The sequence below is a fragment of the Amblyraja radiata genome, chromosome 17, assembly GCF_010909765.2.
Source record: "Amblyraja radiata isolate CabotCenter1 chromosome 17, sAmbRad1.1.pri, whole genome shotgun sequence".
Lineage (NCBI taxonomy): Eukaryota > Metazoa > Chordata > Chondrichthyes > Rajiformes > Rajidae > Amblyraja > Amblyraja radiata.
The window spans coordinates 40,124,495-40,150,277 of record NC_045972.1 but is presented as its reverse complement, the minus strand read 5'-3'; the positions used below and the strand labels follow the sequence as shown (position 1 = coordinate 40,150,277).

At 42.7% G+C, this 25,783-nt stretch overlaps 1 protein-coding gene across 2 annotated transcripts in view; it reads right to left on the bottom strand.

The window, feature by feature from the left end:
* cfdp1 (craniofacial development protein 1) overlaps positions 1–25,396 on the bottom strand; it is a 135,587-nt gene extending 110,191 nt beyond the window's left edge. The window contains exons 1-4 of one of the 2 annotated variants that reach the window (XM_033036287.1): positions 25,236–25,396; positions 20,790–20,907; positions 19,716–19,899; positions 17,785–17,906 (exon numbers count right to left, since the gene is read on the bottom strand). In XM_033036287.1, coding sequence (XP_032892178.1) covers positions 17,785–17,906; positions 19,716–19,899; positions 20,790–20,907; positions 25,236–25,296 — 485 coding nt within the window. In that variant the 5' untranslated portion in view covers positions 25,297–25,396. The remainder of the gene's footprint in view (positions 1–17,784; positions 17,907–19,715; positions 19,900–20,789; positions 20,908–25,235) is intronic. The other variant, XM_033036286.1, reaches the window with a different exon arrangement.
* Between the last annotated feature and the right edge of the window lie 387 nt (positions 25,397–25,783).

Below are 25,783 nucleotides of genomic sequence, written 5' to 3'. Positions count from 1 at the left end.
TATTCAATGATTCTCTTCTTCAAGCAGCAGCAGAAGCAGAACTTGAAAGACTCACAACTCTGAAAAATAAAGTTCCCTCATCACACTCTTAAATGGACAATTTTTTAAATTGCGATCCTTGGTTCGAGAAACTCAAACAAGAGGAAACATTTTCTCCACATCCACCTGTCCAGCCTTCTCAGGATCTTAAATCTTTCAACACAGTCACCTCAGTCTTTTAAACTCCAGCGGTTACAAGCTTGTTCTGCCTTAAGATCCTATAGCAAGCAAGATAGTCCACTCGACGAAAAAGACATAGTACGGTCACGGTCAGATTCATGGGTAATTTTCGGCCCCATTTCCGTAACGTCTCCGCACCAAAGATCTCATAGCGGAGCAAAGATACTAGTGCGGAGACGGAAGCCGGTTACAGAAACATCCTCGTAAAAATAAAAGTTCTTTGTTAAAAATCTTCTCCTCATTTTCAGAATTATAATTTATGAACAGAAACTGTTCCCCCGCAATGTTGATTACACTGCGAGTCCGGTCGGGTTACTGAAATGGATGAAAAAAGGCCCACGTTCCACTCCGTTGCATACTACACGTCAGCCCACTGCATTTAGCAGGAGTGGTCTATGAGTGGTCTATCTTGCTCCACTATAGGATCTTTGGATCTATCCAACCTTTCTTCACAAGACTACATCTCCATTGCAGGTATCAGGTCAGTAATTATTTTCTGAAATGCTTATGCTGAATATACACCCTTGCTTAAATGACTGGACAAATAGTGTATACAGTACTCTAGATAGAAATATTTTAAAAATAGATTAAAAATTGGTCTCACCAGCACCTTGTATAACTGAAGTACAACCTCTTTCTTTATATTCAATTTTCTGCAATTAAAAATGCTATCCTAATTACTTGCTGTGCAGGCATTGCAGTCATTTGCACATCATGCACCATGGCACCTTGCTTCTCAGAGCTTTGCAACTTCACATCAATTGCCAAAATTAATTATTTCACATTCTCCTACATTTTCCTGCATTTAACAGATATTTTCCCACTCAGTTTATCTGCGCCCTTTAATGTGTTCCTTATGTCCTCTTTACACCTTCAATCTTTGTGTCATTAACAAATCTAGCAGCCATACCTATCATCCGAGTCATATTACGAATTGTAAAAAATTAAGGCTCCTGCACTGATCTCTGTGGCATATGACTCATTAAATTCTTACCAATTAGGAAAAATAGCATTTATGCCTATTTTCTTTCCTGTTAGTCAGCCAAGTTATATCCAAACACACACATTGCTTCCAGCATCAAAAGCTTTTATTTTCTGCAATAATCTTTGATGTGGTACTTATCAAAAGCTTCTCGGAAATGTTATTAAATCGATTATCTCCCCTTTCACCATGGTACATTTCTTCTTAAAATAACTTTAAATTGGAGAAACTCAATGTCCCTTTCGCAAAATCAGTCTTCGCCTCATTACCTTGAAATGTTCCAAACACTCTTCCATATCATCTTTACTAATAGCAATGATACTTACATATATTAATAATAACATTTTCCTATGACAGATGATTAGTAAACTAGCCTGAAATGTTCTTGCTTTCTTTCTCCCTCATGAATAAAATAGTTAACTTCATAAACAGTGGGGTACAAACCTATATATCAGAAGACTGCAGCACTACTACAAACCAAAAACTATTCAGTAAATAGAGCAGACAATATTTCAAACACAATGTATTTAAAAAAAACTGCAGATGCTGGTTTATACCAAAGGTAGATACGAAATGCTGGAGTAACTCAGCGGGTCAGACGGCGTCTATGGAGAAAATGGATAGGCGACATTTTGGGTCGAGACACTTCTTCAGACACTTTTATTGATTTTAATTTTAGGTTTTTCAATCTCAGTTGCACCAGCGTAAATCCGTAAATCCAACAGAAAAGAACAAATATTCAGTGAAAGAGTTTTGGCATAATTCTGACAAACACGATACAATCAAATTGTAAACAAGAATCCTTGCTTCAGTTTTAAATGTTGCTTTTTATCTGTTCTTCAAATAAAATACTAGAAAATCTGTTTAAAAATATTCTTTCCGCACAAATGCCAAACTATAATGTGACACAAACAAGGCTCTAGCTGCCTAACAATGTGGGTTAAAGACAACAATGTGGGTTAAACACATCCCAGAGTGAATGTTATCATTTATTATGGCACTTACTCCTCATGTTTTTCAGTGTGTGTGTGTGTGTGTGTGTGTGTGTGTGTGTGTGTGTGTGTGTGTGTGTGTGTGTGTGTGTGTGTGTGTGTGTGTGTGTGTGTGTGTGTGTGTGTGTGTGTGTGTGTGTGTGTGTGTGTGTGTGTGTGTGTGTGTGTGTGTGTGTGTTTATTTATTTATTTTGGCCATTGATTTTATTTTAGTTAATTTGCACAACATAGATGATGGGACTGGTGCATGTTTAAACAAATGGTCAAAAAGCAAAATTAAAAAGACTCGATGTTGCATCTGCAGAAAGCAAACTGAATTCACTATAAATACGATTGCATCTCAGACATAACTCTGCTTCATTGCTTCAGCTGGCTCTGATAGATTTCCATGGGAAATGTCACAGCCATATGAATCTATTACATTATTTATGAGCGGTGTAACCTAACCCAGTTTTCTGAGATCTCGGGATTGATCAATGATTCAATAAGTGATCACTTACATCTGCACCCGGGGCCCTAAGGGCCAAACTTCAATCTCAATATTCGTAGGGAAACTACAAACGCACCTCATAACATGCCAGTCAAGCATTTCATGTTACACTTACCAAGTTTCTGAACATTATCATGTTCGCAGTCAGAGACGTATTACTGCAATCTCAACTGTCTCTTGAAACAATGTCTCATCTGTGATCACACAAGGAACTGCAGATGCAGGAACCTTGAGCCAAACACAAAGTGCCAGAGGAACACAGTGGCTCAGGTAGCATTTTGTGGAGGGAATTAGGCAGACGTTGTTTCGGATCGGGACCCTTCTCTCTCCTCCCCACCATTGACTCCACCTACACTTCACACTGCCTCGACAAAGCAATTAGCATAATCAAGGACAAGTCCCACCCCAGCCACACCCTCTTCTCCCCTCTCACAATAGGCAAAAGGTAGAGAAGTTTGAAAACGCACATCTCCAGTTTCAGGGACAGTTTCTGTTATCAAACAACTGAACCATTCTATCGCCAACTTGAGAGCAATCCTGACCAACCATCTACCTCATCGGAGACCTTTGAACTATGTTTAATCAGATTTTATTGGGCTTTATCTTACACTAAACATCATTCCCGTTATCTTGTATCTCTACACTGTGGAAGGCTTGATTGTAATCACATATAGAATTTTCAGACAGGATAGCATGCAACAAAAAAATATTTTTACTGTACCTTGGTACACATGACGATGATAATAAACTAAACTTTATTTTCATCGGAGATCAGAACTTACAGGTATTATACTGCTACAGCTATACATGCATACATATACATACATAATACTGCAGAAAAATCCATGCAAGCTGTACAAGAGAAATTTGAATATTTAAGAAATGGAAACAATTCAATACATAATGCAGGCCAGATTCGCTGTTAAAGCTACACTAACTTCCCAGCAAAATTACAACAAGTAGATGTGGAATGAGCAAAGGTGATCCACTCCAGCTAAAGGATAGAGAGTTGTTAAAGAGGATAATATGGTCAATCATGTCAAAAGCTGCACCCAGGTCAAGAGTGATGAAGCAAGGTGGTAAGCCAAGGTCACGGACCACTGTCCACGTCACACAATTACATTCTAAGGACAGTTTTAACATTATGCTAGAGATGGTTATCTGACTGAAGGAAACAACAGACTTGGGGTTGTTATGCATTCAAGCATTTGAGAAAACAAAAGGAAGACTCTATACTGGACAGAGAGACTGACAGGGCAGAGGAGTCAAGGATGAACTATTTTGACAAGGACAATGATTCTGGCAGATTGCATCGATTCGTGGCACGATGGTGCAGCGGTAGAGTTGCTATCTTACCGCGCCAGAGACCCGGGTTCGATCCTGACTATGGATGCTGTCTGTACGGGGTTTATACATTTTCCCCATGACCGTGTGGTGTTTCTCCGGGTGATCCGGTTTCCTCCCACACTCCAAAGACGTACAATTGCACAATTGCCTTTGGCAAAGATTGTAAATTGCCCCTAGCATGTAGGATAGTGCTAGTGTACGGGGATCGCTGATCGGAGCAGACTCGGTGGGCCGAAAGATCTGTTTCTGCACTGTATCTCTAAACTAAACTAACAACTAAAAATTTGAAATGGGATTGCATGAGGAGGGGAAAGAAAACCAGAGCATCTAAGTGGAGGTGGTGGTAACCTTCAACAACAGCAGTATAGTAGCCTGGGTGAAAGATGTTTGGTGGTAATGGGGTCAAGAGTGCAGGAACTAGGACTTGTGCATACTGTAAGTTTAAAGTGCCCATGAGAGTTGGAGATGTCTGATAGAGTGATAGTTGGTAGAACAGCTGCTTCACAGCTCCTGCAAATGTGAATACACTATTGTGTGTAAGGAGCTTACACATTTTCCCAACAACTATGCAAGTTTCCTCCCACTCCCCCAAAAGCAGGTGGCTTAGTAGGTTAAATGGCCACTGTAGATTGCCCCCAGACTGTATATGATTATTAGAAATATGAATTATTGAAGGGAAAGTGGGGAGATGAAAATGGGTTTACGGAGAATTAGAGTAAATTGGTGCTTGATATTTAGCCATCTGGTATATAAATGATCAAAATAAAGAACAGGCTCCCCTCAGATACAATGCAAGCAGATGGTATTAATTCTCGCAAATTCAATTTGGATAGATCCATCCCAGCAAATAATATTCTGTAATACTAAGGTAACATGTGGGAAGCACAACTGTCTAGGAGTTGGGTGACAAAGAGAAACAACAGACAACTCCGAATATGCACTTTTAACCTTTTTCAGCACATGCATCTTTGTAACAATTGGATCAGTGAAGATTAATTACTGGGGTTTGAAGATTAGTCAATAATTCCATTACTGGCTGTCAGCAAAATTATTTTAAAAAAGTACAAACACAAATTGCAGCCAAAAAACCCCACAAAAAGCTGGAAATACTTGCAAATCGAGCAAGCAGTATCTGTGCTGAGATCAGGTTTATGATTTCTGACTATTCCGATAAGACATCAATCCATAACATTACCGTTTCTCTCTCCACAGATGCTGTCTGACCTGCTGAGAATATCCAGCAATATATTTTTTTTAGTTCCGATGCCGATGACCTACTTCCTTGTGTTTTCCCCATCACAGAAATAAAATTACCATCAACTTCCTATTTCTCTACAACTTCAATAAAAAGAGTCAGAGTGATTTATTGTTAAATGTCCCATGCAGAATAATGAAATTCTTATTTGCAGCAGCACAACAGAATATGTAAACATAGTGCAGGAAGGAGCTGCAGATGCTGGTTTACTCCCAAGATAGACACAAAATGCTGGAATACATCAGTGGGACAGACAGCATCTCTGGATAGAAGGAATGGGTTTCGAGTCGAGACCTTTCTTCAGATTGAGAGTCAGGAGGGTAGGGAGACCTAGAGATAAGGAAGGGTAAAGTGTGTGAAAACGAGACATCAACAGAGGAAGCTCAAGGGAAATGTAGAATAAATCATTGTTAGCTAGGAGAAGGTGACAACAAAGCAGAGATAAAATGTAATCGGGGACAGTCAGACTGGTCAGAAAACTGGGAAATCATGGGTTGCTTGAAGTTCGAGAATTCAATATTCATACATATAAACATAATGCTCTGTAAACAATGTAATAAACAAAGAAAGGGAAAAAAGTTCAGTATATCTTTCTCTCTATATATATATTATATAAATATATGTAAAAATATATGACTATAAAAATATATTAAAAATATTAAAAAATAAATATATACATTACAAAAGTAACATATATAAAACATCCTTCCCTTTTGAAAATAAACCTGCTCTGTATCTTGAGCTGTGCTTTAAATAAGACAGGCACAGGAGATGACCACTAGTTCCTGTAAATGCTGCACAACAGGATATACAAGGGTCATAACTCCCCTCAGGCCAAGAATGCTCAAGGCAAACATTGAGAGAACTTTAAATGTCCAAAAATTTAAATCAAGAAAACACTTGGACACGGCGGAAATGACAAGTCCATAATATCTCTGTTTACTTTGAATATTAATAACAGGATGTAGGAGTGGTGTATAAAAATCAGCAGCTGAACATTATTGCAGGCAGAGGAGAAGAAAATAACGTTGAGTTGAAGGAGATATAATATTGAGTGCTCCATGATCTGCCACTAGCGAGGGGCTTTCCCCCAAAATATTAAACACTAATCTAAATAAAATAGGACTTAGTAGTTTTGCTTAGCTGGCATCTATCCCTTAAAGAAATCCTGGAAAAAATATTATGGAAGTCTATTACAAAAAGAAAGCCCTGTGAAAACATTTGAAACAGAAAATATTTACTGTTTCAAATGAGAGTTAATGAAAGAATTTCCATCCTTCCTTTTAAATGCTGTGGACTTGCAGTATATTTCCACCACATTCACTCTTTTAAACTTCCACTATCGAACCCCTATCGGCACGGGAATGGATGAGTCCGGGGGCAGCCCTTAGCTACAGGGATAAAGGGCAGGGCTTCAGGTGCAATCTCCCTCTTGCACTTGTCTGGTCGGGAGAAGGACAGCGAATAAATACCTCCCGAAACACCTGGCTCCTCGCCTTCATTTCGGCCTTATCGTCGCGCTACGTTGGTGATCCACGGGCTGGCTCACCCATCCATCCGGGCGACGACGGCACTTTTGGCTGCTTGGTTCATGTGGCACTGTCTGCGCAAGCAGGTTGGCCACTGAGCCCGCACCTGCATTCCGTGCCAGATGGCAACAATCCAGCGCCATGTCCGGGCGCCCCTCCAGGAGTTCGGTTACCACGCTGGCTGTTCGACCACCTCCACGTGGACATTGTGGGGCCTCTCCCGCCGTCCCGTGGCATCACCCACCTCCTCACGATGGTGGACCGCTTCACGCAGTGGCCGGACGCCATACCGCTGGCCGATACTTCAACGGTTACGTGCACTCGTGCGTTGTCCGTGCACTGGATTGCTCGCCTTGGGGTGCTAGTGGATATCTCCTCGGACCGGGGGCCACAGTTCACCTCTGAGCTGTGGCCGGCCATGGCTCACTTGTTGGGTGTGCAGCTGCATCACACCACGGCCTATCACCCGCAGGCAAACGGCTTGGTGGAGAGGTTCCACCGGCAGCTCAAGGCAGCACTGAAGGCCGACTCTCCGGCCCGGACTGGATGGACGAACTGCTGTGGGTCTTGCTGGGCATCCGGAGTGCTCCTAAGGAGGACTTGGCCTCATCCTCAGCGGAGCTCATATACGGGTCGCCGCTCACGGTGCCCGGGAAGTTCCTGCCATTGGCGCCTGGGCAGCAGGGAACGCCCACATCCACTCTTCGCGAGCGTGTTGGCAGGTTCGCGCCTGTGCCGACGTCCCGCCATGGGACATTCCGCCAGCACATTCCATCGGCCCTCTGGGACTGCCCCTATGTTTTCCTGCGCCGTGATGCCCACCGGACGCCACTCCAGAGGCCATATGAGGGCCCGTTCCGGATGCAGGAGCACGGACAGACGACCTTTGTGTTGGACATGGGGGGCCGGCCGGAGGCCGTGTCGATTGACCGGTTAAAGCCGGCACATTTGGACATTGACCAGCCGGTGCTGGTTGCCCAACCTCAGCCGCGAGGTCGCCCCCCCATTCGCCGCTCCCTCCGCCTGTCCCTCGACCTGTCCCTCCATCAGTGCCTCTGCTGACTTCCATACGCGGTCCGCTCGAGTTGTACACCCGCCGGTGCGCTTTGTGCCTCCTGTTCTGGCGGGGGGTGGGGGGGTCCTGTGGCAGCTCCCAAAGGTCGGGCCATTTCCACTATCGAACCCGTCGGCACGGGAATGGATGAGTCCGGGGGCGGCCCTCAGCTACAGGGATAAAGGGCAGGGGTTTAGGTGCAATCTCCCTCTTGCAGACTCGTCTGGTCAGGATAACGACAGCGAATAAAATACCTCCCGAAACACCTGGCTCGTCGCCTTCATTTCGGGCTTATCGTCGTGCTACAAAACCATTGTTCAGTAGAGATACAGCATGGAAACAGGCCCTTCAGCCCACCGAGTCCACAGCGATCATCAATCACCTGTACACTATTTCTATCCTACACACTAGGGACAATTTACAGAAGCCAATAAACCCACAAACCTGCCCGTCTTTGAGATGTGGGAGAAACCAAAGCACCCAGAGAAACCCATGCAGTCACAGGGAGAACGTACAAAATCTGTATGGACAGCACCCATGGCCAGGATCGAACCCGGTCTCTGGCGCTGTAAGGCAGCAACTCTACCGCTGCGCCACTGTGCTGCCCATATAATGCAAGGAAATTGGTGCTCGAGAATGTATGTTGATACTAAATCTCTCCACAGCCCCAAAGCGTAATTTCTTGTTTATTTGGGTAAATTGGTGAAAGAAACAAAGCATTTCTTTCCCCAGTTTTCCCAAACTGTTGGCAGTCCGAGTGTCACAGTACGAAGATGCTTCAGTTAAGGCCTAACCAACAGTCAAAGTTCAATTTAGAATCAGCTTCGAAATGGTATTAGCCTGCATCAACAACACTGCATTAATGTCTGCTACAATTTCTGTTATAGGGACATTTAGAATTAGTCCAGTAATAAGAGAGGATTAGTATTCCCAAAAAGTGCATTTTCTCATTTCAAGGACCTAAAAGCTTTTGTGCAATGTTAAAATCCAGGCAAACAAGCCAGCACTCATTCTTTTTAACTAATGCAGCTTGCAGAGCTAATCAAGCTTCAGAGTGAATGTCAAGATTCTCAAAAAACATAAAATCCAGAAAGAAAGCAATAATGTGAAGCGGTCAGAAATTACACAACTGAAAAACTTCAAAGACTTAGAATGCATAAAAGCTATACAGGTACTTGAATCCTTAACTTGTTCATTCTCAATGCACATTAAGAAAAAGTATACAACCAGCTTTTCAACAGTGACTCACTGAAAGCCATTCCCGACCAGTGGGATGAAAGGCAACAGCAACTTGTTTTTTTCCAAATATTTTTACTAATGCACTAAAAAGCATCTCTTCTGAGAGATAACAGCCCCAATTTTCCACTTAAAAGCTCGCAGATCCGCTCTGATCCGCCAGCATTTATCCACTTAACCAGATAAAACTCCGGACTCCTGAGAAAACCTAACTTCCGCCACAGCTATGCATTGATCCACAATGAACACCTCATTGAGCTCAACAGGGCAGCACTGACCAGCTCAGATTTCCTGTTCTCAAGCTGCCTGCTAAGCCTGCACCCGTTTAACCCCAGCACAGGTTCAGTAGATCAACGATATCAATAAGAATAAGCTTTGGAGAGATCAGTAAGCATGTTAAATTCCTACTTATTTGATTTAATTTGGTTGACCAAAAACATATTCAATAATGTGCAGGAAGGGAACTACAGCTCCACTGGATGATATTTGGTTTGCACCAATATAGACACAAAATGCTGGAGTAACAGCGGGGCAGGCAGCATCCCTGCAGAGAAGGAACGGGTGATGTTTCGGGTCGAGGCCCTTCTTCAGACTGAGAGTCAGGGAAGAGAGAGACTAGAGATATGGAAGGATACAAAGAGCATGTAAGGTGTGAAATGGACAAATCAAATCAGACGATAATCTAGGAGATGTCCAATGGCTCATTGTTGGCTGAAGGGAAGGTGTGCAAGTGTTTATTGTTTGGTGCTTTCAGGTCACACTGCTGTAATTTCTACACGGTGAAACCAAAATGTATAAAAATGGCCTTTATTAAAATGTGCACTTTAACCATTAACGTGATTTTTTTCTATTACAAATATCAAATTGTGGAATACAGAAGCAAATAAATAAATGATGTGTCTTTGTCCCAGGGCACTGTAATTGTATTTTTATTTTTCTATAATACCCAATTTGTGGTGAAATTTAGCAATATTCAAATTAAACAACAGGTTTGAAAGCCAATAAGCCCAGGGCAGAGGTTGGTAGCAGGACACCAAGGCTGGCATGGGGACCTGCTACTTACACTCCAAGGTCCTGTATTATGTCGACCTCCCAGTGGAACGCACAGTGCCAGGGTACAAGCTACAGAACAAAGCACAAGGGCAGACGCCAGCAATATCAGCAGAAGATTTTCACCCCCCCCCCATCGCTCCCTTCTCCCTGCCACCAACTAACAAATTATGTTTAAGGAAAACGCAGGATACTCCAATTAGCTATAATAACCCCACTCTCACCATCGACGGCACCACTGTCTCCCCATCTCCCCAGGCCCGCAACCTTGGCGTGATCTTTGATTCCACCCTCTCCCTTGAGCCTCACATCCGCCATGTCATTAAAACCTCCTTTCATCTCCGCAACATCGCCAAACTCAGACCCTCTCTCACACCGCCCGCTGCTGAAAGACTCATCCATGCCTTCATCTCCTCCCGACTGGACTATTGCAACTCACTTCTCCTTGGCATCAGCTCCACCTACATCAACCGACTCCAACTGGTCCAGAACGCAGCCGCCCGACTCATTACACACACCAAATCCTGGCATCACATCACTCCAGTCCTCAAACAACTTCACTGGCTTCCCATCTCCCACCGGATCACCTACAAAATCCTGATCCTCACCTACAAAGCCCTCCACCATCTGGACCCCCCATATCTCATTGACCTCCTCTCCCCCTACCAACCCTCACGGTCCCTCAGATCCACATCAGCCGGTCTTCTCTCCATCCACAAGTCCAACCTCCGCAGTTTTGGGGACAGAGCCTTCTCCAGGGCAGCTCCCAGGCTCTGGAACTCCCTCCCCCAACTGATCCGCAATTCCGTGTCCCTCACCATCTTCCAGTCCCGCCTCAAGACACATCTCTTCACCTCTGCCTATCCTTAGCCCCACGTCCCCGTCCCTTTTCATCTGTGCATTAATTGCCTCATACTGTGTTTTGTATTGAATTCTGTCTTTACTTTGTGTACTAGTCATGTCTCTACTATTTATTTCATTCCCCTTACATGTTTTTCCTCTACCTGCTCAATTTTTGTAAGGTGTCCTTGAGACTCTTGAAAGGCGCCCATAAATAAAATTTATTATTATTATTATTATACTACTGACAGAGCCCAAGGCAACTGTTCGCAATGACAGATGAGAAAGACACAGACTTCCAAATGACAACCTCGAGTCCCATGGAGCTACCAGTCCAACAATAAATACAGCACCAAACATGCAGATTTTAAACCTGTTGAGAACAGGATCCAAGAAATTGACTTACTATAACATTTGATAGGCTGGTTAAAAAGTGCAAAATTACATTTTATTGATTTAATCTTCAAGAAATTTGCAAAAGGAATAATTGTGGCTTAGTGAAATCTTGGAGATGAAATCATGTCCAGGCCTCCCATTACATTGCTCATAGTGAGTCATGGGTTACGCAGTCTGTTTCTCACTCTCGCAATTACAGTCAGGAGGTAACCAAACACATTAAGCTACAAACAACTTCCGTGAGATCAAACCGTCACTGCCAGCTTTGTTACCAGGGCAGGGAACTGTGACACACGTCACATTTTGGCTCAACAGTTATACAAATATTAAACTAACAGTTCCCTTCATTCATTTCATATTCACGTGGACAAAATGTTCGGAGCAAATGCCAAGCTGTTCTCGAACAGTTACAACACTGGCATCTACTTGACCAGGTAGAAAATCATCAAGGTGCCAGTGACATTGTACAGGACAAGTCCAATCCAGTTAACTATTCAGCCTACTTGCAGGGGTGGACAGAGTCTGTCGTAGAGCTATTTAGCTGCCCCTACCCATCAATTAACTGCTCTCTGATGCCCAAAACACAAAGTGCTGGAGGAACTCAGCATGTCAGGCAGCATCTGTGGAGGGAATATACAAGAGACATTTTTCACCAAGACCTTTCTTCAGTCTGACGAAGGGACTCGACCCGAAACGTCCCCCATTCCTTCTCTCCAGAGATGCTGCTTCACCCGCTGAGTCACTCCAGCATTTTGTGTCTATCTTTCTTCAGCCGGGTCCAATCCCTCCATAGATGCTGCCTGGCCCACCGAGTTTCTCCAGCACTTTGTGTTTTGCTCAAAATTACAGCATCTGCAGTTTTTTTTGTGCCTCCCTCAATGGTCACATTTTGGTTTCACCGGGACATTTGGTTCCAGCCTTCAACCCAGCATTGGATTGAAGAACCAAATTCCAGAGATGTGGTATGTGATCACCCTTGACGCCAAGCAGTATTTGACCAAGTAAGGCATCAAGGCATCCGAATAAAATCAAAGTCAATGGCATCAAGGATAAAACACTCCTATGTGAATCTTACCAGGCATAAAGTAAAATGGCTAGGATTGCTGGTTTCAATCATTTCAGGCACAATATATCACTGCAAGAGTCCCTCAAGGCAATGGCCTCAGCCATTTCCAGCTGTTTCATCAATGACGTTCTGTCCACTATTTGGTAATTCCTTATTGTTGCACAATCTTATATTCTGTTTAAGACTCCTCTTTCTGAAGAATGTTCTTGCATAATTAGCACTTCTAACATTACAAGTGCCAACAATGATCATCTCTCGGTAAGAGAGGGCGGGAGAAACTAAGTGACTATTCTTCATATTCAATTGCAGTATCATCACCTCAGACCAGCAACCCAGTTGGACAGATTTGTTCTTCCAATTCAACCTTCAAGAGGCTTTTTGAGACCAAGGTCAAACTCTCTGGAATTCTTTCTTGGTTCTTGGTTTCTTGGTCCTCCAAAATATTCCAAATGGAATTTAAACTGGAGGTGGTGGAGGGAGGACTTAAGCCAGAAAGGGTTATTGGGAAGAAAGAGCTACTTTAAATTTAGTTGCATCTGGTTGGGTAACTATAGTAGGGTGGAGATTATTCCATGCTTTAATTGTGCGGGGGAAGAACAAATTGCTGTACACATCTGTCTTTGTAGCTGGGATCACAAATTGGATCGAATGCCCTCGTCTGCTCCTAATTGGTTTGGGTTTATGGTAGTCTGTCTCACAGCATGCTTTGCTTCTTCAATATTAATCTTTAATAAATACTACTTTATTCACCTGGAGGACCCCATCTCAAATACACCAAAAGAAGTTTAACTTCGGGCAAAATCCCTTGGAAAGGCCTCACTGTTGAAAACCCATGAATACAGATGTTGAAAATGAAAGTGAAAATAATTATAGGAAAACAAGTCAAAGAAAAGATGACTGGGAAATTGCTGTGAGACGCTAGCATTTAGAAGAAAACTATATATTAAAGCGCCTTGAGTATCTAGAAAGACGCTATATAAATCCCATCCATTATTATTATTATTATTATGCTGGAACTAAAAAAAATGCTGATAACCCAGTTGGACAAAGGAAGTTTAAAATTCCTCCTCTTTAAATCTACATTTAATGCAAAACCTTGAATCAAAGCAACTTCCAGCATCAAGTACACAAACAAAAATACTTAACTTCCTGTATTTTTAGCTCGAACATGACAAAGTTATTGTGATTCTCTCCAGCCCTAAATACACAATATAAAGTGTCATTTAGTCATTTTTGTGATCTCATGTTATATTTGCTAGGTTTGTATCAAATTTAAGGCAGTATGTGGACCCAAACTCGATGGATTGAGAAGAGTCGTTTCAACCAATTTGTCTTGGATTACATTCAGCAAGCAAGCAGAAAACCTCTTTGCAATCTGCTTAAACGGAATTGAGCTTGAATACCTTGACATAAAAAGAGAACATGCTAAACTGCCACAAAATCCTAATAAATCATTTTATTTCAACAGGTAGAGACAGGAGATGGGGGTAGTTCAGGAAGGAAAGTTGTTTACAAGTTATTAATTTCCATTTTAAAAGCTGCTTAAAACGCTAAAACTACTTGAACCACGTTGAGCTAAAATGAAAGCGAATGTTCTCATCCAAGCCTGTAATAGCTTAATTAACAAGTTGCCAGTTCAAATCGTTCAAAAGGCCAAATATAGCAGTACAACAACACTCAGATACAAACCCTTCAAATTGATTATAGTGAAGAATATATAAAAATAGAAGACACTGGAAGCAAACAGGATCTGTAGGCAGGAAAGATATGTTAATGCTTCATGGAGAGCTCTCTTTAAATATGCTTCTATTTTTGTTTCAGTTTACCAGAATTCACATTTTAAACAGGAAAGCAAAGCCCACCTGCTGGTGCTGGGAATGTAGATTGGTCTATGTGCAGTGTTATGTGTTGACGTTGACTGCATACCTTATTCATGTTTCTGTTAGTTATTTCTGAAGTTGCGAAATTGTTTGCTCGATTTTTCCTTTATAAAGTGGAAAGCACATACAAACCAGTAGTTCTCTCTGACAACTGCAGTTGAATGCTATTTCAATGAGTTGACAATCAACTCCCAATATTTCTGTTTGAGTCACTTTGTGTGAAAATGTACCTTCTATTTTAGAAACAATTGATGCAGGATTTAAGCAGAATGTTACTGTCTGCTACAGATGGTCCCTGGGTGACACAACTGTAAGTCTGAAATGTCATTTTTTTCTGTAGTAAAGGGCCTGTCCCACAAGCATGCGACTCCATGCGGCAAGCGCGACCTAACGTGGTCGCTCGACCTGTAAGGCCTCGCGGGGCCGGTCCCACTTCGATCGCTGGAACCGTATAGAGTTGTGCGGAGCTGGTCCCGACTTCGTGCGGAGCTCCGAAAAACTGACCGCGCGGCAACAGCCTGCCGGCCCGCAGCCGCTTCGACGCCGTACGAACCGCCTCGACGCAGTACGCAGCGTCTTGACGCCGCACGTCACGCGCGAACTTCCCGAGGACTTCGCTCGAACTTCACGTCACTCACTCGACCTCCCCGCGGCCCCCGCTTCCGGTTTGGTCGCGCTTGCCGCATGCAGGCGCATGCTGGTGGGACCGGCCCTGTACAGGGATCACTCGACCTCCGCTTCCGGTTTGGTCGCGCTTGCTGCATGCAGGTCGCATGCTCATGGGACAGGCCCTTAACCCTTATTGTATTGCTATAGATAGACTTGTTACGGTTCTTCCATTTCATTGAATAATCACCATAACAGTACCAATAATTAAACTAATGGAATATATGAGCAGAACACAAAGTGCAGGAGGAAGTCAGCATCTGTGGAGGGGATGTTGTATCCAGTCATTAATGAATGCTTGAATTATTTTATTGTTATTAATAGTTGAAGACAATTCCTGACATCCACCACATTTGCACTCCTACACGATACAAAATTTGAAGATTCCTAATTAAATTTCAGCATGAGAAAGCATTTGCCTCCACAGAGTAAAAAAAAAACATACTTTGTCAGTCAATTTGTGCTTATGGATGGTTGCTACCCTCTTGTGGTAGCAAATCAGAATTAATGCTTCAAGACCTTGCAACACTGCAAAACAAGGGATTTGTACTTTATTTCAGAATTGCCAAAACACAACTAAATTCTTCTTTAAGAAGGAACTGCAGATGCTGGAAAATCGAAGGTAGACAAAAGTGCTGGAGAAACTCAGCCGGTGCGGCAGCATCTATGGAGCGAAGGAAATGGGCAATGTTTCGGCCCGAAACGTTGCCTATTTCCTTCGCTCCATAGATGCTGCCGCAACAACTAAATTCTTTTTTTTTTTACAAATTCCAATTTTCACAAACTGAATTAGAAGGACTTAATAACCCCCGAGTCTGTCAACCAATAGGATTCCTCATGATTCACTTTAGGATGAAACCGTGGGATAAAATGAAGTAAATTATATACCAGTTTTTTGCATCTTAATTATTTCAATAACTTAATCTAAATTGGTGTTCCAACTAATTCTACAATAGTGTAGCTTCCTTTCTGCCACCGTTACAAACAAAAGAAAGCCTTACATATAAAATACAATGCAGCTGTGGATGGTAGAGACAACTTAGCCAAAACTATTCTCATTTTACTTGGATAAATAATTGGTCTCTGCAACAGCATCTTATTATCCCTCCCATCTTTAAACACCAAAGAAAAAGAGGAAGTTTAGAATTTAATGTTTTTAAACTCAAACAACAACAAAAAACGAGTAATTTTTGAGGTTAGACCAAAATGCTGGAGTAACTCAGCGGGATAGGCAGCATCTTAGGAGAGAAGGAATGGTTGACCTTTCAGGTCGAGACCATTCTTCAGACTGAATTTCTGTTTAGATAGAGCTCTTAGTGAAAGCGGAGTTAAGGGATAAGGAGGGAAGGCAGGAACAGGGTACTGATTGTGGATGATCAGCCATGATTGAATGGCGATGCTGGCTCGAAGGGCCGAAAGGCCTACTCCTGCACCTATTGTCTATTGTCTGATTTTTTTTCAGGTATTTTCACGAGCCAGTAGAAATGATACATTTTCTCAATGAGGATGTGAAAACAACCTGGAATATTTTCCTCTATTTACCTGTAACTTTTTATTGCCATGGCAGATTTCAGAACAGATTGGCTGTTACACAACTCTGGTGTCAAGTGTAGAAATGACAGAGCCAGCCCTTTGGAGTTGGCTGAGTGTAATTAGGACAACGATACAAGGATTATTCACCTGTGTGGGGACTCTGAGTTTGGTTTCGTTATCCTGCCAATGGATCTGCTGGATTTCATGAAGAAAGCCGATGAAGAGCTATAACTACTGAAATGTTCAAGAGAATGGGCCTTAGACTTAACATCAATTCAATAATGACTCTGACCTCCAAATATTTCATGTGTTCAATAGGAATCTGAGGGGTAACTTTTTCACACAAAGGGTGGTGGGTGTATGGAACAAGCTGCCAGAGGAGGTAGTTGAGGCAGGCACTATCCCAATATTTAAGAAACCATTAGACATGTACATGAATAAGACAGCTTTAACTCAGTGGGGCGGGCAGCATCTCTGGAGAGAAGGTATTGGTGACGTTTCGGGTCGAGACCCTTCTTAGTCTCGACCCGAAACATTACCCATTCCTTCTCTCCAGAAATGCTACCTGTCTCACTGAGTTACTCCAGCTTTTTGTGTCTATCTTCACTTTTAACCAGCATCTGCAGTTCCTCCCTACACAATATGACAGGTTTGGAGGGTTACGGATCAACGCAGACAGGTGGGACTAATGTAACTGGGACATGTTGGCCTGTGTGGGCAAGTTGGACCGAAGGGCCTGTTTCCACACTGTATTACTCTTATGTCAAATATTTGTATTGTGAAAATATACAATACTTAAAAAACACAGGATGTTTTTTATTAAATATAGCAAAATATTGACAATCCTGGCAGTGCAAACTTCCCTCGTCAAATAGAGGCAAAGCCATATTACGAGTCGGTTCTGCTTCTAGAAAACTGTCTGAACCACAATTTTCTGTAATGCAAAACTGCATGTTCTGTACATATAAGTTGAAATAAAATAAAATTCTATATACTTCTGTTCCTGCCCCTCCAGACAATTGAATGACTTCACAAACAAGATAATATTTATTCCTTCGTGTTTAAATATTAGTTTCAGATCCTTGATTTATGTGGCTTTCCATTAGAAAAGCCACATTAAAAAAAAACTGGGGATATTACTCTGAACAGAACAACCTAATTACATCTTCCTCCTTTGATCAATGAAAACTAGCAACATCCTGTCCAGGTAAGAGGCATGAATAATTCTCATCAAACATAAACCACTTACTTGACCTCTTCTCCGGCAAAATCAAACACCTTTGTGATTGTGATCTTTCCAGGTGATTTTTGTTTCTCTGTGTCCTTCACTAAATCCCGATGCTTGTTAGACTTCTCTTTAACTAATGTATCCTGGACAAGAAAAAAAAAATCGTCACCCATATCCCTCAACCCCACCCAAATAATATATTTTATTGAGAACAAAGCGATCAAGGTGACTTCTGCTATTCACTTATAATGAAGTTAAACCCAGAAACATACCACCAGAGGTGTACTCATCCCTACCATTTATCCGTAGAATGCTTTCTAATTTCAATACTTACCACCTAAACTGATAAATAGTCTTAAAGCTGTTTACACATTGTGAAAACCCTCTCCCAACTTAAAATGGATTCTAAGCTTTTGTTTAACACCATGATGAGTTAATTCAGTTTCCCTGTATTACCAGAGGTATCCATTTCTACTCTCTATCAGTCAGTCTGAAAACAATTCTTCTTTATAGAGCTATAAAAGCATTGAAACACTTTGACTATACCTGCAAAGTGGGCATATTGGGCAAGTCCCATTGACTGCTTCTTGCCACATATCTCTATAAAACCATTCAATCCAAATATCTGTCCAGCTTTCAAAAGTTATAATTGTATCCACTTCTATAGTTTCCTCTATAGCTCATTCCAGATACAGACCACACTATTGAGCAAAATGTTGCCCCCGAGATCCCTCTTAAATCTCTCACCTTAACCCAAGCTCTCTAGTTTTGGAAACCTCTGCCCTGGGAAAAAGACTGCGAGCGTGCACTTTATCCATGATCTTAATGGTGCTTGGTGTCAGAATGAAATTAGTGTAAGTTGCAACAATCTTAACCCTACGAAATCCTGTTACAAATATATGTTCAAACACAAAAAGATTTACTCTTTATAAAGTAATATTTGTACAATATAAACTTTGGCAAATTGGGAATGCATCCAGGCTCAGGAATTATATTTTCAAATGAATGACTTTTAAATTTGCACCCAAACAGCAATGTATACATTCCAGAATGAAGTTCATAATCTGTCCCCAGTCTACACCTTACATTCAAAGATCCTCGTCAAATCCCTATCAAATAATGTATTGCCCCAGGTGCAGAAGCATGGCCATAGAATTTCAATTCTGCAGACAATTTTGTCTAGTTAGGTGGAGAGGCGATTCTTTTTCCAGATAGTCACTGTTAAATTCCAGTTTATATACTCACCTGCAAAGCAAATAGTTATCAGAGTAGTTTAGTTTAGTTTAGAGATACAGCATGGAAACAGGCCCTCACACGCTGACCACATATTCCATAGTGTGTCAATGAGTACTTTTCAAAGCTACTTAAGTGTGCTCTTCAATCATAAAAAGTACTATACGGGTGCATGTCTCTCTTTAAAAGCCCCAACTTTTGAAACCAAGCCTTTGATCACCTGTCCTAACATAATTTCCTTGACTCCCTTACATTTTATCTGTAAATGCTCCTATGAAACACCTTGAGCTGTTTCACTCCATTACAGATAATATTAACACAAAAAGCTGGAGTAACTCAGTTGGTCAGGCTGCATCTCTGGAGAAAAGGAATAGATAACGTTTTGGATCAAGTCAGAATTTCAGTCCGAAGAAGGGTCGCGACCCAAAACATCAACTCTTCCTTTTCTCCAGAGATGCTACCTGACCCGTTGAGTCACTCTACCTTTTTGTGTCTATCTTCGGTTTAAACCAGCATCTGCAGTTCCTTCCTACACATATAAAATTAAATTTACTTGGACGTTCAGAATGAGCAACTAATAATCAGGTCACCATCTAGGCAAAATTATACCTTGGAAGGATAGAAGGCTCAAAACTTTCTCTGATGGGAGGAACATGTTTCAGTAGTATCTACCATTTATTTTCTCCCAGTTTCATGGCTCAGATCAGGTTTATCATTACCTCTTTGTTGGAGGTTGGAATAATTGCTTGTGCTTTAGGATTTTGCCCAACATCGCTCAGGAAGCTGGCCCACAGGTCATCGGCCTTCTCCTTTTCCTCCTTTGCACATTTTTCTGGATCAACAGCTTGGTCAACCTCTCTTTTGCCTTCATCTTCACATTCTAAATATTGGGCATCTCGGTTTCTGTCAAACAAAAGCATACAAATTAAGAGTGCAAGGCTGACTCATGTGTCCATCTGATCTGCCCAAGGAACTATCTCACAAAGTTGGCGAAATAGAACACAATGAATGAATAAAGCTTGCATTATGTTTCCTTACCCAATGTTGTCATGTTGAGTGCACCACGGATTGACCAGTAATGCCTAATATACAAGAGGGTTATTCGCTGGAGAAGGGGGAGAGAAAGTATACAGAAACAGTAAAAGGTGGAACTAGCCACCTGGTTGCCAAATGGTTGCTAGTGGTTAGCGCAGAGATAAAAATTTAAACTTACGGGCAACAGTAATTTACGGGCAAACAAAAAGCTTCAGATTGCAGTGAATTGGTGAGAGCTAAAAGATAGCTAGAACATGCTCACAGTGGAGACCTGACGGGAGGTTATGGGGAGAAGGCAGGAGAACGGGGTTGAGGGGGAAAGATAGATCAGCCACGATTGAATGGCAGAGTAGACTCAATGGGCTGAATGGCCTAATTTTGCTCCTATGACTTTTGAACTTTTGAGGTGACCGTAAGAGTACAAAAATGGTTGACATCAGCAGAGAAGGTAAAAAGCAATTGTCACATTTAATTTAAAAAAAGCAGATTGTAGTTGTCAAGAAAAGACTGGAGAGACTCAGAGATGAATCAGCAATGGGAAAAGCGTTTAGACAACGGGCACAAATCAACAGGCAGATTTTTGGAAAATAAGTCAATGGGTTAAGGAAATAAATTGGAGAGTGCAAATATTAGTCCTACAATTGACAGTAATGGGAAGGATGAATGGGAAGGGGTTATTTCCAGCACTTGGTGCAAGTTCAGTGTCGAGATCTTCACCGGAAGCTTGCCTCTTGGTAACATCTCAACAATGTATTCACCTGGAGGAGACTCGTTTTCCTGTTTTCTTTCCTAATTTTTTTTTCTGAGGTTGGTCATCTTCGCCCTCAAGATTTTCTTTTACCAGCTCACTGACATCATCTTCACTGCAGCCTTCATCTGTGGAAGTCAAAAGGTACATTACCCTCTATCTGTTCACAAATGAAGCTAAATAAATTAAATACAGAATCAAGGAACTTAACATTGAAAATGGGCAAAGTGGCAATGATCGATTGGGTCAGTCCACCTCTTATACATTGGTACAAGCTCCTATTGGCGAAAATAAACCTGTGATATGCAGGGACCAAAGGATGATTTTTCTTCATGGCACAATGGAGGGTGGGGTAGAGATGGTTGGATGTGTTGAGAGAAGAGTTTACAAATAACAAAGCATTGTACTGTTGTAATCCTCATTTGTGATTTCATTAGTTACTCTAATCAAAAGAAATCAAACCATTAGGACAATTTGGAAACACAAGGAACTGCAGATGCTGATTTACCAAAAGAAATACAAAGTATTGGAGTAATTCAGCAGGTTAGTCAGGCTCTGGAGGTCATGGACCTATCCATGTCCTCCCAAGATGCTGCCTGACCGACTGAGTTACTACAGCGCTTTGCGTGGCATATGATGGAAATTTGTTGAACAGGACGCTGACCAAAAACAATATTCAGACTAATCTCCCACCCACGTTATTCATCTGTTAAGAGTGCAGCAACATGTAGTGAGGGTTTCACACTCCATCACCCTCTCTGGTATAGATTCTGCACACACAGTGTTTGAAATGAAAATGTATTCCCACAATTCCCTCTAGTTCTTTTATAACTTATCTGAAATCAACACCCTGTAACTAATGATCTCTCAATACAGGAAAATATTTCATTCATGTTCCAGAAAATGCTGAAAATCTGAAATAAAAACAGTGGTGCTGCAAGTAGAGTAGTTGTACCACAGTGCCCGACTGATGTTCAATCCTGTCCTTGGGTTCTAACTAATGTGAAGTTTGCACATCCTCCCTGTGGTTGCCTTCCATATCCCAAAGACATGCTGGTTGGTAGGCTAATTGGCCACTATAAATTACCCCCTAGTGTATAGGTGAGTGGTGGAATATGGAGAGTGTCGACAAAAATGTAGAGAGAATTTTAAAAATTGAATTAAGGTAAGGTTATTGCAAATGGGTAGTTGATGGTCAGTGTGAACCTAGTGGGCCAACGGGCCTGTTTCTGCATTGAATAATTCTGTGACTGTGACCTTCCTTTTTGAGCCATTGAGCTATACAGCATGGGAATGGGCCATTTGGCCCAACTCGCCTATGCTGACCAAGTTGCCAGCCAACCTAGTTCCACAGGGCTGAGGCTAGTCCATATCCCTTCAAACCTTTCCGATCCATGCATCTGTAAAAATGTCCTGTAAATGTCATAATTGTACCTACCTGGGGATAGGAAAAGTTTATAGAGATGTGGAGCAAATGCAGGTAAACGTGCCTCGGTGATGGCCATGGAGAAGCCCTATCTGATCTGATTGGATAGCACGCAAACAAAATCTTTTCACTGTATCTCAGTACATATGACAATAACAAACCTAACCCAATCTCTGGAGAGCATGGAGAGATGAGGTGCCGGCTCAGCATCCTAATACAACCAATGTTACTGTCATCTGCAGACATACTTTTTACATAGACGAGCATATTGATTATTTACAACACTGAATGCTGCTTTACATTCTTCATCATCACTTAAAGCAACTAATTCATCCTCGGTGTTGAAAATACTTAGGATTGGGATCCATCGTCTGAGCATTATACATGATCCAAACGCATAAGCTTGTACCAGGAGTTCAAACCCAAAGTGAGCAGGTGCCTTAAGTTGCAATTTCTCCTCCTATTTCTATATCACTGCAACTTCGCACAGTCTAAGGTGATCACTTATTCAGGCGCATGAAAACATTTACAAGGAGCAATGTTATTTGTTTCTGGAACAATGTGAAAGCCTTAATTAAAAACAAGCGAAGAGCAGGCCATTGTGTTTCATTTAGATGAAGAGGTTCAGTCTGATTTTGCTTCTAGTGTCACTGCATATAGGCCCTCAGGTATGTTCCACCACGACCCCATCTCTGCCGAGCGGTCTGAACAGTCCTTCCGTGATCTAGGGGTACTGTCCAATTCACTTCTACCCCATTGTGGTCATTGGACTTTGTCTCTGGAACTGTTGTGCTATTATGCTGAGACTTATGAAACTATATTCTGCACTCTACATATTGTACTTGAGTTTGTCTGATCGCATTTATGTACAGTATTATCTGATCGGATAGCACGCGAGCAAAAGCTTTTCATCCTATCACAGTAGTCATGTAAATAATAAACGTAAATTTAACCCAAATGTATAAAAAGATTGTTCCAGAGTCTCAATCATGAGCAGGGGTCTTAGATTGAAATTTCTACCCATCCACTACATCTGTGCAACTTTGCAACAGGTAACAATGGATATTTTAGGCAAATGCGTAAAAACATTTACATGGAATGCTTTTATTTGTTTCTGGGATGATTTCAAAGCCTTAATTAAAAAAAAATCCTAGAGCAGGCCACTGTGTTTCACGAAATCAGAGTATTACATTTGGTTGAAGAAGTTCAGTCAGACATCGCTACAAGTATTACTACGCACAATGTCCTCAGATGTTTCCTACCTCACTCCCACTTCTGCCGAGCGGGCAGAGTGTGGACAGTGGGTCCCTTCTCTTATCTGGCTTCTGAATGGTCCTTCCGTAAGTCAGGGCACTGACTGATTCCAGACACAAAATGCTGGAGTAACTCAGTGGGACGAGCAGCATCTCTGGAGAGAAAGAATGGGTGACATTTCAGGTTGAGACCCGTCTTCAGTCACGACCCGAAACGTCACCCATTCCTTCTCTCCAGAGATGCTGCCTGTCTCACTGAGTTACACCAGCATTTTGTGTCTATCATCTGTGAAAACCAGCATTCGATACGATAGAACTTTATTTATCCCAGGGGGGAAATGGATCTGAAAACAGGCATAAATCACAAGATACATGAAATTAAAGTGTTGAGTGAAAATGATAGGGGATGTGCAAAGATTTGGGGGGGTGGGGGGGTGGTGAGTCAGTCTACCACATGACAGAAGGGGAAGAATTATTCAGTTTGATAGCCACAGGGAAGAACCATCTTGGTGGAACCAGTCTGTTGCTGAAGGTACTCCCCTGGTTGACTAGCGTGTCATGTAGGGGGCGAGTTGTATTGCCCAGGATGCTCCGCAGTTTGAGGAGCATCCTCCCCTCCAAGACCACCTCCCAGGAAATCCAATTCCGCCCTCAGGACAGAGCTAGCCTTCCTGATGAGTTTGTTAATCCTGTTGGCGTCCTCGGCCTGACTACCACTGATTGGAAGAACATCTGCAGCATCTTACTTTTCAAAAAGTACAGCCGGCTCTGTCCCTTCTTGTACACTCCAAGGTATTAGTACTTCTTGGTAAACTGCACATCCACACTATTGATGGAGACAGGGGACTAAGTCTTGTCGGTGTTGCACATCTGCAGTTCCTTCCTATACATACTGTCTGATACTCCTCCATCTCATTTCAGACATTGGACCTTGTCCATGAAACTGATGCGCTACAATGCTGAGAATTATATTGTACATTTTGTAGGTACACAAAAATGCTGGAGAAACTCAGCGGGTGCAGCAGCATCTATGGAGCGAAGGAAATAGGCACCGTTTCGGGCCGAAACACTTTTTCAGACTGCTCTACATTTTGTATCTTCCCCTTTCCTCAACCTATTGGTTAGTGTATTGTCACATGTACTGAGGCGCAGCAAAAAGCTTTTGTTTCATGCTATCCAGTCAGCGGAAAGACTATACATAATTACAATCGAGCCAACAAAAGTGCACATATACATGACAAAAGGGAATAATGTTTAATGCACGATAAAAGTCCAGTAAAGTCCGATGAAAGATAGTCTGAGGGTCTCCAATGAATTTAGATTAGAGATACAGTGCAGGAACAGGCCCTTCGGCCCAACAAGTTCAACGAATACACTAGCACTATCCTACACACTCTGGAGACAATTTACAATCTTTACCGAAGCTAATTAACCTACAAACCAGTATATCTCTGGAGTGTGGGAGGAAACCAGTGATACCGGGAAAACCCACATGGTCACAGAGAGAACCAAAGATACTAGAGGAGCCTTTGGGGAGAACCGTACTCAGGGTCGAACCCGGTTCTCTGGCGCTGTAAGGCAGCAAACTCTACCACTGTGCCATTGTGTAATTGTGTTTGAGTTTGACATGATTGTATTTATGTACAGTATTATCTGATCTGTTTGGACAGCAGACAGAACAAAGCTTGTCCCTGTACCTCGGTACACGTGACAACAACAATAATAATAATCTTAAACCTAACGTGTGTTCCTCACGTTGACCGAAGGCGAGGTTTACCCGAAGGCTCGTAATCCGCGTCCTCCTCCGACGAGTAATTCTCCGAATCGGAATCCGACATGTCTGTCTGTCTGTCTGTCCCGGAGAGCCGAGGGCCGGTGCGCTGGCGGCCCTCTCTCTGCCTGTCCTGGAGAGCCGGTAGCGCCCGACGTCTGACGTCACCCGAGCTGCCTGACGCCCGCCGTCGCTGAAGCCGCCCGACGTCGCTGAAGCCGCCCGACGTCTGACGTACCCCGAGCCGCCTGAAGCCCGTCGTCGCCGAAGCCGCCCGACGTCTGACGTACCCCGACCATCTGCCTGACGCCCGCCGTCATTGAAGCCGCCCGACGTCTGACGTACCCCGACCTGCCTGACGCCCGACGTACCCCGAAGCCGCCCGACGTCTGACGTACCCCGAGCCGCCTGAAGCCCGTCGTCGCCGAAGCCGCCCGACGTCTGACGTCACCCGAGCCGCCTGAAGCCCGCCGTCGCCGAAGCCGCCCGACGTCTGACGTACCCCGACCTGCCTGACAGCCCGCCGTCGCTGAAGCCGCCCGACGTCTGACGTC